The sequence below is a fragment of the Ailuropoda melanoleuca genome, chromosome 19, assembly GCF_002007445.2.
Source record: "Ailuropoda melanoleuca isolate Jingjing chromosome 19, ASM200744v2, whole genome shotgun sequence".
Taxonomy (NCBI): domain Eukaryota; kingdom Metazoa; phylum Chordata; class Mammalia; order Carnivora; family Ursidae; genus Ailuropoda; species Ailuropoda melanoleuca.
Window position 1 is genome coordinate 11793115 of NC_048236.1, and position 14260 is coordinate 11807374.

The window sequence follows — 14260 nt, forward strand, 5'->3', positions numbered from 1 at the left end:
GCGTGCTCTCTCACTCTCTCATAAATAAATAAAATCTTACCAAAAAAGAATATTAAAATTTTAGAGTTGGCTCAGAAGGGTTTGCCTGTGTATTTGATATTCCTTAAGGAATATGCATAGTTTCTAGAAGGCATAGCTGTTTTCATTTTTAGTTACCAGAAAGTTCATTTTCTACATTTAGTTCATTAGACCTATAATTTGGGTGAAATCTCCTGTAAGGATATCCAGTTCTCTTTGTTTGGTTACATGCTCACAAAGAAAATATCTGGTTACTAATCTAGCGTCCCAGGCAGCCTGCTCCAGGCACCTCCTGACTCCAGGCTCACATTGTGCCCCCATGCTATCCTCTCTCTGTCCAGTCCAGTCTTGCTGTCACCCAGTGTGACTTTGGTTTTCACCAGGCTGACCTTGTCAACCTTCTTGTCTCACAGTTGCTTGAGCTTTACAAGCTCAGTGCCTTTTCTGTTTTTTCTTCTCAGATACTCAGTCTCAAGGCCAAAGCCTAGACCACACAGAATTACCATACCTGTAAATCTTACACTCTTACATACCGTGCTGTAACCCCAAGCCATTCTCCCAGACACCCACCATGCTATTAGATCTGAAAAGGGGGGTAATCAGAGGGGGGAATGAAACATGAGAGACTATGGACTGTGAGAGGCAAACTGAGGACTTGAGGGGAGGGGGTGGGGGAAGGGGATCGCCTGGTGATGGGTAGTAGGGAGGGCACGTATTGCATGGTGCACTGGGTGTTATACGCAACTAATGAAGCATCAAACTTTGCATCGGAATCTGGGGATGTACTGTATGGTGATTAACACAATATAATAAAATAAAATTAAAAAAAAAAAAAAAGATCTGTTCTCTGAGCCTTAGAGACCACTGGTCCCTTGAATCTGAGGGTCCCTCTCCTGGACCTGTCCAAACTCCACTCCATTTTGGTCATTTGCTCTATTCTCACCAGGGCTCTCAATTTCCTCAATTTCCTTGTTCTAAAACTACCTCCAAACACCAGCTCTGTAAGTGCTACAATTGACTTTCTCTGTTCCTGTGAGTGGACATTTGAATATCCCTGGAGGGAATAACAAACGGCCAAGCAAATTGGCTTCACTACAGCAAATTCATGGGCCCTCAGCATAGCCTGTCAATCCATTTGTTTATGGCCAGGCATTTTCCTATTGATGTCAATGACATTCCTGTCTTTTCTACTTTCCTTAAAATCCCATGTCCCCTTTGCTAGTTCTTCCTTATCTACTGGATCACTTAGTGTTCCAAGTCTGGAGGGTTCAAACTTGGACCTCTTCTTTTCCTACTTGTGTTTTCTCCCTTGGTGATCTCATCTGGTCTTGTAGTTTTATAATACCATGTATAAATTAACAACCCTAATAATTTTATCTTTAGCACAGACTTTCCTCTAAACTTGACTTCCATACCCACATTTCCATTTGGATGTATATTTGGCATATCAAATTTGATCTTTACTCTCAGACTAGCTTCACCTATTGTTTTCCCCATTTTAGCAAATAAAATCTCATTTCTTGCAGTTATTCAGGTCAATAATTTTGTACTCGTCTTGATTCTTATCTATCTCTTATATCCCACATCTAATTTTTAAGCAAATTCTAAGTTTTTCTTTAAAATATAGCCAGAATCTTGGGCACCTGAGTGGCTCAGTTGGTTAAGATCTGCCTTCAGCTCAGGTCATGATCCCAGGGCCATGGGATTGAGTCCCAAAGCATCCGGCTCCCTGCTCAGCGGGGAGTCTGCTTCCCCCTCTGCTCCTCTGGCCCCTCCCCCCACTCGTGTTCTCTCTCTCTCACAAAAATAAATAAATAAAATCTTAAAAAAATATATAAAATATAGCCAGAATCTTAATAAATCTTATGGTTACCATAGCAACCCAAGTTCAACCTACTGTCTCTCTCCCATGGGTCATTACAATAGCCTCATAGCCGGTCTTCATAGCTTAAAACTATATAAGTACTAAATATCTTACATATTTTTTGTTTTTGTTTACTACTTCCTCCTCTAGAATGTAAATGTCATTAATGTAAAGATTTTTGCTCACCATTACTTTGCCAACACTTAGAGTGGTATCTTAGCATTTAGTAGGTATTTAATGACACCTTGTTGAATAAACGAAAGTTAGTCGAAGGCAAAATATTCAAGTGAGAGTTGATTTTAGTAGGGACATAGTGGCAGGACTTAAGGCCATTTAAGAGAATAAAGATGCGGGTGGGTAAATAGATGTGGTGTTGAGGAGCTTGGAAATTCTTTTCTGATTGCTTCAGTTATCTCAATGAAATGAGAAACAAAGTCATCAGCTCAGAGTAAGACCATGGAAGAAGATGTTGGGGGTTTGAAGAAAGAGGAGAGGATGTGAGTTTTCTAGGCATGTGGGGGAGTGAATGGGCTATATAGTTATAGTATGTTTATAGAGCAGCATTGAAGGGCCTGCTTGGTCTCAGAGTCATAAATCTGAAGTGAAGTCAGTAAGAATAGTTGTTTGATTTCCTCCAATCACATACCTCTGTGGTGCAGGAGTAGAGAAGGTAGGAGGTTAGATTTAGTGAGGATGGCAATTTACCCAAATGGAGGGGATGATGTGAGAGAGGCTAAGGCACTTGAGGAGTATGCATGGGGGTAACTGTGGTGAATTTAGTCACTGAGGCTGGTTAAAAAAAAGAAATATGGGACAATATAATGTTGGAGAGATCAGTAGATTTTCATTCTGGTGAGGTCTGAGAAATGTTGGAGTTGTAGTATGAGAGGGAGGTATGGAGACAGAAGTGGTGGTCAGAGAATGGAAAATGTGACATTATAGAGGAGTTATGGGTATTGGTCGAGGCTGGGGATTTGAGAGGCAGGAAGGAGTAGAGGCCTGGGCAACACAAGATGAGGAAAATTACCTATGGGCTATGATGTTGGGTATTGCACAAAGCAGTGTTAAGGAGAGTGAAATTGAGCCAGGAACTAAATCTTCAAAGAAAGAAGGGCTCCATTTGGGTGTGGGCAGATGACAGTGAAGAGGAGAGATCATGAGTGGTATAACCCAATGACAAGAGATTCAAATCTGGAAGTTTCTAGGTAAGAGGAAAGAGGGGTGGTCTGGAAGCAGTACAGGGGAGTGAGGAGGACGCTCTTGTACTTCCAGGCCCAGTGTAAGAGAAAACAGCTACCACTGAGGTAGCTTCTTAGAGACAGAGTTGTTCAGAGGAAGCCATGGTTCAGTTAGAGCTAGGATAGTTACAGAAGAGGTTAAGGACATGGAGGATATTGTGATGGCTGACTGAATACCAGAAAGTGTATGGCGGAGATGCTTCAAGAGTTGGAGCAGAGTAGAGATGGGAAAAGAATGAGGGGTGTGTTTAGCCCACAGGGATGGCGGGATAACTCTGAGGCCTGGGTTTCTCACAGGAGGTGGCAGAAGGGCAGTGTTACTCTGATGAAGTGCAGCTGATTTTATCGTCAATGTTGATTATGCCACCTTTTCACTCCCCAGTGCACCACATTCATGAGCTTTTCTGTATCTTAGTTCATTTTCTCTGACTCAAAGGAGGCCATATTCCTTCCCCTGTTCCCTTAACTTATTTTGCCTGCTTCCTCCAGGACCTTGTTTTGCTTTCCTTCTCTCCTGATCCCTCCCCCCAGTCTACAGACATGTTCAAGTCTATCCAATTACACGCCAGTACAGGCACCTTTTGACTCCCCTCTGGCTAACTGCTCCCCAAATCCCTCCTCCTTCCTTATCCAAATTTCTTGAAAGAGAAATTTATGGCACTGTCTTCTCTTTTTCCCTTTCATGTAGTCCTCAGCCTATTGCTTTTGGCTTTCTGTGCTTGTCACTAGCCATGTGTCTTTTAAAACCAGAATTATCTATCTAAAATTCGAATATGACTTTGCCATTTCCCAATCTACGGTGCTCTAATGGTTCTCTCTTGTCAATAGGACAGGATCTAAGCTTGAGCCACACCCCACTGCTGCTGCCCTTCCATGCTTTCACTCATCTGGTTTTCTCAGTCTGGGATATCTTTATCTTCTTCTTCACTGGGACCTACATTTCAGGTGTTGCCTTTTACTGAGGTTCCCAGGGTGGGGAGGCAGGTACCTCTCGTCACTTTTCCTTTAGTATTCTGCCCACATTCTTTTTTCTTCTTTTGTGTGGTCTGTTGACCTTTTCCTATTCACTAGGGCATCCCTAGCTCCTGAGGGCCTGTCCCACAACAAATATTAAACACAATTATTCTTGAGTGAATAAAGCATGAATGAAACAGAAAGTATATCCTTGAGGATAGGCATTGGTATTTCAATAGCCAAAAAGCATACTTCAATTTTAAATCCATTTTTTAGTATTCTCATTGGTGATACCTGTTGGAAGTTTCTTGCATGTTTGGTGATTATGTTGACTATGACTGAACTTGCTAACCCAGGGTTAAAAGAATAAAAGTCTATTTCGAAACAGACTAGATGCTGTGTTTGTGATGACCGTGTGGAGGTAGAGGTCTCTTGTAATGTTCCCAGAGATCAACTAGCCAATCCACTGTTTCGTTGCCATCCCCTACAAGAGGATCTTTCTGGGGTTATATTGCTTTCTCTGATAAATGGAATAACTAAAAAAAGGGATCTGATCCACTATCACTATTTTTATAGCTGTTTTCTTTGGCAACCATACACATGATCACAGGATAATAGTCAACTTATCAAAATAAATGAGGTAAAATCATGGTATGTAGAAAATGAAGTCAAGATAAACCTTTGACAAGACTGAAAGTCTAATTATTACGTGTCTCATAGGTCTCTTCTGGTGATTCTGAAGCCAAACCTCTGATCTTCACATTTGTCCCCACTGTCAGAAGACTACCAACCCACTCTAAGTTGGCTGACACCTCTAAATTCCTTGTTAAAATTCCTGAGGAACCAAGTGATAAGAATCCAGAAACTGTAAATAGGGTAGGATTATTTTTGTTCTTTCTTTATATTAAGCAATTTTACATTAAACATTAAATTGTCCATAAGAATGACTTGGAAATTTGTATGAATGTTTATATCCTTTGCATAAAGTGAGATGACTGTGAAATCTAAAGTTAACTGAAAATGTAACTGTATAATGGAAAACCAAACATTATCATACCCTCCTTCTCTCTAATACACTATTCTCAACTCTTCTCAGTTGACATCCTATCCTTTGCTACTCACGTGACACATTCTGCCTCCTGGCACTTCCTCTTCTCCCAAATATGTCTTAAAATAATAAAAACAAAATTTCTTGAAAAGTTGAATTTCTGTCAATTTCTTGGCACAAAATACAAGATAAAACAGTGAGGCATTATTGTTTTACATTCAATAAATTAGCAAAATTTAAAAAGTGCAATATCCAGTGCTGGGGTGGTTGTGAAGATATTGACATGCTCACACTTTGCCGCTAGCTTTGTGAATTTGTGCAATTTTGGTGGAAAACCCTTATCCACAATCATAAAACTGTTCATAACCTTTCAATAATTTAACTCTTGGAAAGGTATTCCAAGGAAATAGTGCAAAAGCAGAAAAATGTTAAACAGGGAAAAATAAAAATAGCCTAATAGCTAACAATCAGAAAAAAGTTAAGAGTGTGATAATACATCATTTTCACAAAGTTATAATTATAGTGATTATGTAATTCCATGAAAAATGTTAACTTTATAACAGTAAGAGACAAAATTGGTTATAAAATTATATTTATATGCTGATTATACTTATCTAAAATGAGACCAAGACTGGCAATGAAATTAAAACAAACTTTTAAAAACCTTGCAAATGACTTGTGTTAGGATAATGACATTTTGGATAAAAAACTTTCTCTTTAAAATGTATTTTAATATTGTGTTATTATGAATAAAATATGACTGGGGGATTTTTGTGGTATACTTGAATCACTAAAAGGGAGTAAAATAATCTGGTCCACCTTGTCTGTATGAAAACATCTTTTTTTTTTTTTTAGTCTGTTTTGTAGGTGTTTACTTTTTTAATTTTTATTTTTTAATAATAATTTTTATTATGCTATGTTAGTCACCATACAGTACACCCTTAGTTTTGATGTAGTGTTCCATGATTCATTATTTGCAGACCATGCAATATGTGCCCTCCTTAATACCCATCACCAGCCTATCCCAATCCCCCACCCCTCTCCCCTCTGAAACCCTCAGTTTGTTTCCCAGAGTCCACAGTCTCTTGTGGTTCATTCCCCCTTCTGTTTACATATATCTGTGGTCTGAGATTTCCAATGCTACCACCTTATTTCGAAGACTGTTAAGATCAGGGAGATCTTAAATGCTACAGTAAGAATTTCTGGGAAGTTTCTCTTGAACAGTACTCAACTCTATATAGTATATTTACAGGATCCTTTGTATAGGCACTGTGAACACATGAGACTGTGGGTGTATGAATTCATGTTGATTGCAAACCTCCATAGCTTCCTAAATTGTTGATATTTATTTGCTGATTGCAATGATCACACACAACTACGTATTTAAAATAATCAAAATTTTTCTTTCTATTTTTTAAAAATAGTTCAATATAATAGAACAGGGTAAATAATCCCTTGATTATTTACATAGTCAACCACTACTCACTGAATACACTGTGTGCATGGTGCTGTGTTCTAAATGAATAAAGCCAACTCATATAAGTCATTCTTGGGAAGGCATACAATAAAAAAAGTGAAAAGTATATAATAAAATCTCAGATGGTGATAAAGCTGTAAAAAATATATTAGAGTAAAGGAATAGAGAATGATGGGCTACTGGGGAAGGGAGTTATTTCATTATTTTCTTTTCTTTTCTTTTTCTGATGTAAATCAATGATTTGATAAGTAAATTGGAGAGAACAGACAAATCTGGGCAGAAATTTTTTTTTTTAAGTCAAGCAGAGAAAAACAATTATATGGTTTCCCTCGTGGAATATAAGGAATAATACAGGGAAAGGGAGTTATTTTAGATCATTAATAATGTTTTCAAAAACTAGTTCAATTTTTGCCACCTTTTAATTTTTGTTATTTTTTTTTTAAGATTTTATTTATTTATTCGACAGAGATAGAAACAGCCAGCGAGAGAGGGAACACAAGCAGGGGGAGTGGGAGAGGAAGAAGCAGGTTCACAGCAGAGGAGCCTGATGCGGGGCTCGATCCCACAACACCGGGATCACGCCCTGAGCCGAAGGCAGACGCCCAACTGCTGTGCCACCCAGGCGCCCCTAATTTTTGTTACTTTTTATAATAAGCAATCTGTCTTTGAATCCTGTTATTTTAATTTAAACTTCTTTCCAATTTGGGTTTTTGTTCCCATATAGTAGTGTAATTTAAAATGTGAAATGACCGTTGTCCAAGAAATCCTAATTGGAGGCAATTTGTATTTCATCTCGACTAAACCATCATCAGCTGAAAAATGTGCATGGGTATGTGAAATCACCTCCTTAGGTTAGTTATATATCATCAATGGTTTGACTTCTATTTTCACACACACAATACGTATGCACATAATAGTGCACGTTAGATTTGCCACTGAGGTTGAAATTTAGTTTATTTTCGTTTGCTTAGTGTCTTCTTTAATTTTGTATTCTGAAGTAATTTTAGGCCTAAAGAAATGTTGCAAAGAAAAGGATAGTAACCACAGCATGGTTATCAAAACCTGAAAAATAAACATTGGGTCTTTTAAACACAATCTTAGTGTACAATGCTGCTATCATTTTAGAAAAAGATGTTTGATAGCTTGATAAAGCCATCTTACTGTGGTCTTGTAAACCCTCTATGTGCTCATAGAAAATTGGATGGGAAAAGATTTAGAATTACAAAATAAAATAGCAGTGAAAAATACTTTGTACTAAAAATATCTACTTGATTTTTGGTGTCTTATTCTTGAGTTCTTTTCAATTAGTTTGGATGGTTTTGTCTGAATAGCTATGTATTTTGTTGCAATTTTATTTTTCCTCTCAGAATTTTAGAGAGATTTTACTATTTTAGAAACTTTCAATGGGGTTTCCTTTCTCTCCTGGCTTATATAGGATATATAGGTTTTGCTTGACCAATAATGAAATCCTTGACCAACCCCCATTTGTTTCATGAAGATATTCATGGGAAACATTGCTGTCTCTATCTCTTTTTAAGAAATTATGTCATGATTTATTTGAAAGCATTGAGCCCTAAATTGTTTGGGCTTGAACCAGGACAAACAAGTGGGCTGATAAAAGTAAGCCATTAACTTCAACCCAATCTCTCCTAAGCCAACCTGATTTTTAAATATATTTAAAAAATTCTTGGCCTTGGAGATTATAAAGAGGTTAAACTTTTAAGTGTACAGTCAAAAAGGAAGCTATTGTCAAACCAATGTCAATGCTTTTATGTCTCTACATTAATTGCAGTCGGAGTCCAATGAGTACTTGACCTTGAATGCTGGGAGCCAGCCGGAGAGAAACCAAGGGACATTGATTTATCCTTCAGACGGCAGTGAAAAGATTTCACAAGCAAGGGGAATTAAAGCAAAAGAACTTCAAGGAATGCAGCAAAGTGACCTCTTCAAAGCTGAATATGTCTTTATTGTGGACTCGGAAGGGGAAGATGAAGCTACAAGTGGAAAAGGTGAACAAAGCCCCCCTGAAGGGACGGGCTCTACAGCTTCTCGGCCCAAATCTCTAGCAATTTCCTCCAGTCTGGTCTCTGATGTGGTGCGTCCCAAAACACGAGGGACAGACCTCCAGGCCCCATCATATCCTGAAATGTTTCATGGGATTGTCCCTCAGCAAAAGCACGGGCAGGTAAGTTTTTCTTCTTGTCATAAGAAAAAAAAAATGTTTACATACTCTTTATCCTAGGCTGTCTGCAAAGGCCTTCCTGTTTGAGGCACACAAAACTCTCAAAGAAAAAGATATTAAAAAACCCAAATCCCAAGATCATAAATCATCACAGAGTAAATATAGATAATAAATTCATAAGACAAAAAAGATTATATAATTGTACTGTGAATTGGCTGAAGAGAAGATGTAAATGTTCAGCTGAGGTGCATCTGGGAAAATGTTATCTTTTACTTTTGAACAATTCTTAGAAAAGGTTGATACTGGGAGTTTCTTAGGAGAGAGTGCTTGGTTTGCTGGGTGCATCAAGAAGCATGCTGCAGATATGAGAAAGATCCTGTGGGAAGACATTGGTTGGATGTTAGACACAGGCATGTTACTTTTAACTACTGAAAGAATAATAAAAAGATATGCTAGGAAATAAGAGTGTGTAAGAAAAAAAAATTCTTGCCTGTGTGTCTTAAGAAGAATATCTTTTGTGGTCCTGGAAGCCAGTAGCCAGGTCTTGCCTCAGTGAAATGGGGAGAAGATACCTACCCCAAAACTTAGCAGCAAAATCGAATAATTCCTTTAAGTTGGAGAACCTATTTAAGACCAATTTCTGTGATGGCAGGAAAGAAAGGGAGTGGTTAGGGAAAATTTTGAAGGGAAAAATAGGAAGAATTTGCCATTGGTTGGCTATTTGTTGTGATGAAATTATAAAATGACTTTGACAAGGCGTAGGTAGAATGTCAGGAATGAAGAGGCTGGCTTTGGGAGTGGACAGCGGATGCAAAGTTCTCCTTGAGAAAGCACGTGTCAGTACCAAGATGTCCGGTTTAGGATCTGCTAGACCAGGCACTTGTAAGCATCCCAAAGTAGTTGGGAGAACATTTTTATTGGTGAGTTGGCCTTTTGGTGCTGCTAGGACCTATGCATAATCGTAGAGTAGGTGCCACCTATTTTCATCTCTGCAGCCTTCACTGACTTCCTGATGCTGAATTTATATCACCTATAAGCATCCAGTGTCCTTAGGCTACTTTTTGGTGATAGAAGACTCTCCCTGGGGTACTCCTACCTCAGTCTACTGAACTAAAACATTTATTTCTTCTCAAAATTTATTCTCAGTTATTGGAAATGTTCTAATCATATAATTAAACATGTTCTCAGTAAGCAGTGATAGGCTTAAATATTTCTTTCTTGCCTCAGGAAAGATGTTGAAATAACTGAGTTGGAGACATGGGGGTTTCCAAAGTCAGGGTGGGGTAATTTGATGTGGCCCCTTTGAAGAGGAACATGTAGGTGTGATAATAACTAATGTAGGGGTGCCTGGGTGGCACAGCGGTTAAGCGTCTGGCTTCGGCTCAGGGCATGATCCCGGCGTTATGGGATCGAGCCCCACATCAGGCTCCTCCACTATGAGCCTGCTTCTTCCTCTCCCACTCCCCCTGCTTGTGTTCCCTCTCTTGCTGGCTGTCTCTATCTCTGTCGAATAAATAAATAAAATCTTAAAAAAAAAATAACAAATGTAAATAAACAAAGCAAATATTCTTCAGCAATTTTTGGAATTTTACTTTACTTTTTTCCCCAATTGCTAGATTTCTTTCCCTGAGTTGGTCATTTAATTTGTTTTTATGTGACCAAATATACAGAAGCAAACTGAGCCTGAATACACACTTTGGAATCTTTTGTCCAAAAAAAGGTTATGGCAGTAGGTTACAGTTGATGTTATCAAAGCTCCAAATGAAAAGGCAAAGTTCAACCTAATTCATTAACAGTGGCTGAAAATGATGGTTACCACTAATGGAGTGTACTAAATCTTGAAATGTTTGGGAGTAGCCATTGATCCTGTTTCAATTTCCTATAATAATCCATTTGAGTAATGAATAGTAGGCCATCATCAAATAAAAATAAGATGAAATAAGATGAAAGAAGAAATAAGATGAAAGAAGAATAAAGTAATTGTTAACCACGAATGTCAACCATAGAGTAATGACTAGAGAACCAAAGAAGGCACTCTGAGAATTTTAATGTAGTCAGTAGTAGAAGCAACAAGTCTAAAGAATATCCCTGATTGGATTACTTGATGCCAACAACACCTATTTTTCAACCAGAAATGTAGTCACTTAAGTGAGTTTCTGGTCTACCTGGTAAAAACGAATTCATGTATAGAACTCTCCATAAATTAGCACTTCTAGTCAGCAATAATTTATTAAGCTATTCTGAAAGATGGCTTCAGTTCCTGCCCCAGCTTTTAACCTGTCCATAAACTAGCCTAGATGTCGTTTTCTATCCACATCTTCCACCTCTCTTCTTCAGCTCTTCTGAACTACCACAAAAGTACATACTTCATACTTTTCCATCCCTGAGCCCTTGATTCCTCAAAGCTGCTTTCTTCCCCAGACCCATCTCCATTTTGGCCTAGGCTACTCGATACTCTAAGCTCAGTTCAAGTAGTGCCTCCTTCTAGAAACATTCCCTTTGAAGAGGAGTTAGGTCTTCTCCATCTGTGCCATTTTCCATATAGTTTTTTAGCCTTTCTAGAAAATTTCCGTTATAGCTCCTTTTCACCCTGTTGTAATAATGAATTATCTTTCTTCCTCACTAGACAGAGAGCAATTTAAGTCCAGGTCTGTCTCATTTTTTTCTTTGTCTCCAGCACTTAGTATGGTGTCTTGCATATAGGTGAGGTTCAATAAGGTGTATAAAAGGAATGAATATTTAAGAGTTAACATCTTTGAAGTCCTTGCACAGATATTCGCTCCTTTATGAAGTCAGCTTTGGCTCTCTGAGTCAAAATAAACTATCCCTCAATATGATTCTGATAGCTTTTTTCCTGTTCATCTTTTATAACAATTCTCCTATTTCAGCATGCATTGTAACTATTTAGGTGCATGTCTTATCTCCCCTAGCAGATTGTAGTCTTTAGAGGTAAAGTCCATGGTAAATCCATTTCTATTAAACATTTTGTTCCCTACAGTAGTTACTATATTATCATGAACACGGTCAATATAAAATATTGGGTTGAATATGGTTATGTTCCAAATACTTTCATTGAAGTAACATGTTTAAATAAAAGTGTGGTATGTTAAAAAAAATCACTAAACAATTAAAAAATTTAAAGTGCAGGTCAAAAGTAAAATTGCAATCTAAAATAAGCAGTTGAATCAAAATCCTCTCAATAAAAATTCAGAAAGAAAGAGTAGTGTTTTTGAGTGTTGGCATCTTGAATGTTGATGTGAAGGTCTAAGTACTGTCTTACCTAGGTATAATATTAGAGTTAAAGAGAGGTTAATATACACATACAAACATAGAGTGATTTGGCTGAACGACCTTTGAAAAAGCCTGTAGTTCAGGCAGTGACAGTGGGAATAAAAAGAACTTGCATGGTAGATTTAACTGGATTTGTTCATCGACATAGATGGGAAAAGTCAAGGATGGATAAAATTTCTAACCAGGGAAATTGGGTGAATGTTGATATCATTAATTGAGGGAAAAAAATAGGTTTCAGGAAGTGATAGGAGGAGATAGGACATCTGATGTGGAGTTTCAGATGCCTTGGTGGCACAGCATGATGTTCTCTAGGCAGGACCTGAAAGTATGAATCTGGAACACAGGAGAGGGATGGGAGACTGGAGATATTTGCTACGTAAGTTGATGAGAGTGATGATATTTACTCATGGAAAGAATGTAGAACATGTAGAACAAAAGGATGTAAGGTACAAGCCAGGACACAGCAAAATGTAAAGGACCTGTGAAAGAATAGAAGCCAATGACAGAGACTGAGAGGGGTCCAAAGAAGTTGGAGAGAGGGGTTTCATGTAGTGAAAGCTGGAGGGACATTCAACAAAAAGAATAGTCTATAAACAAGGTCAAGTAAATAAAAATTATATAAAATCTTGTAAATAAAAGGAAAAATAAAATACAAAACAAGGTCAAAAAAAGTAGAACCTTCAGAGACCATTAAATTTTGGAATTAGAAGGTCATTTGATGACCTTAAGGGGAACAGTGTGAGTGGGGTGTTAGGGTCAGAAATGAAGTTGAGAAATGGATTGTGGTAAGGAAAGGAGCCCATGCACTAGAGAGATGCTTTGGGAGAGTAGGAATGACACAGGTAACATACTAGTCATGCTCCTCTGGTAGTTACTTGAAATTATAAAGCTTAGTTTCCTCATTTGTGAAATGGGGTAATGACATCAACCTTCCTTGTGAAGATTAAATGAGATAATATATGTAATGTGCCTAGAACAGTGCCTGGCTCATGGTAGGTTCTCAACAGATAATTTACCCTATTTAAGAAATTAAGATGGGGCTCGATCCCAGGACCCCAGGATCATGACCTGAGCCAAAGGCAGATGCTTAAGTGACTGAGCCACCCAGGTGCCCAAGGGAGAGGTTTTATATTGCTTCAAATGTAGCTTAGGTATAAGAACAGAGGAGAAGACATGGAATATGAGGTCAGAAAAACTGGCTGGGAGTAAATAGAGGATGTTCTTACATGAAAATCTGGGAAATTAAGACACTGGCATGCATATTTATTAAGTACCTAGATTTTATGGATCCATGGAAAAGAAATTACAACAAATTATTTGGATAGGGTGTTAGACAGAAACCTTCCTTACACCTCCAGGCTTCATTCTCCTTTGATGCTGGCAGAATCCCTGAAATCCCTCAGTGGTAGCATTTTGTTTCCTCTGGGTGAGGAATCAAGTGTGCCATTAGCCCACGGGGCAGAGGAAGTACATTTATGGAAAATCAAGTTGCTTTGACAATTCCAGCAGGAAGCTGATGGAACCTTTTAACAGGAGGGTCTCCTGACTTGTTAATGTCAGAACTCAAGAAATTTTTTTCCTTGTTGGTGAGATAAAGACTGAATGGTTATCAGAGTCACTGTCTTCCTTTCCCTCCTCATCTTCACTCACCAGAGTCTAGAGAAGAACAAGGGGACAGTTGCTGAGAAAGGTGATGAGGCTTTCTTCAAAGAGACACTATGTCCCTGAACTCTGTCCTTTTGTTCCTATATCCACTAGACACTCTGTTTCTTCATTCCTGCATGTTATAATATGCCAGGTACTAGAAAGTAAGGGAATTAACTGTAAAAGACATAGTACCTGCCTTTAAGGAACTTGAAAAAGATCCACCTGAAAACAGTAACAGTGAAAGGGAACGTGTTGTAAGAACAAGGGGAAGTTCAGGAGGAGTACAGCTAGATCAGCCCAGACCATCAGGAAGGGTCACACTGTAGGTAGCTGAAATATGAACAATTTGTACAAGTCTTCTTGGCAGATAACTAGGGCCTGGGCATTTCAGACAGTGTAAATGGCCAGGCAAGTGCCAACATGTAAGAAGAGGCTGGAAGGAGACAAGGAATGTAAAAAGGACTCACCAGAAGATAGGAAATAAAGTAGGAGATGGTGAGACACATAGGGGTGCATTTATCTTTTCCATTTAGTGTTTTCA

General features: G+C 38.3%; 1 protein-coding gene across 7 annotated transcripts in view; it reads left to right on the plus strand.

The window, feature by feature from the left end:
* The window catches only part of MLIP (muscular LMNA interacting protein), a 260174-nt gene that overhangs the window by 124870 nt on the left and 121044 nt on the right, over positions 1-14260 (plus strand). For all 7 annotated transcript variants that reach the window (XM_034648137.1, XM_034648132.1, XM_034648136.1 and 4 more), the window contains 2 exons: positions 4795-4950; positions 8392-8784. In XM_034648137.1, the coding sequence (XP_034504028.1) occupies positions 4795-4950; positions 8392-8784 (549 nt within the window). The remainder of the gene's footprint in view (positions 1-4794; positions 4951-8391; positions 8785-14260) is intronic.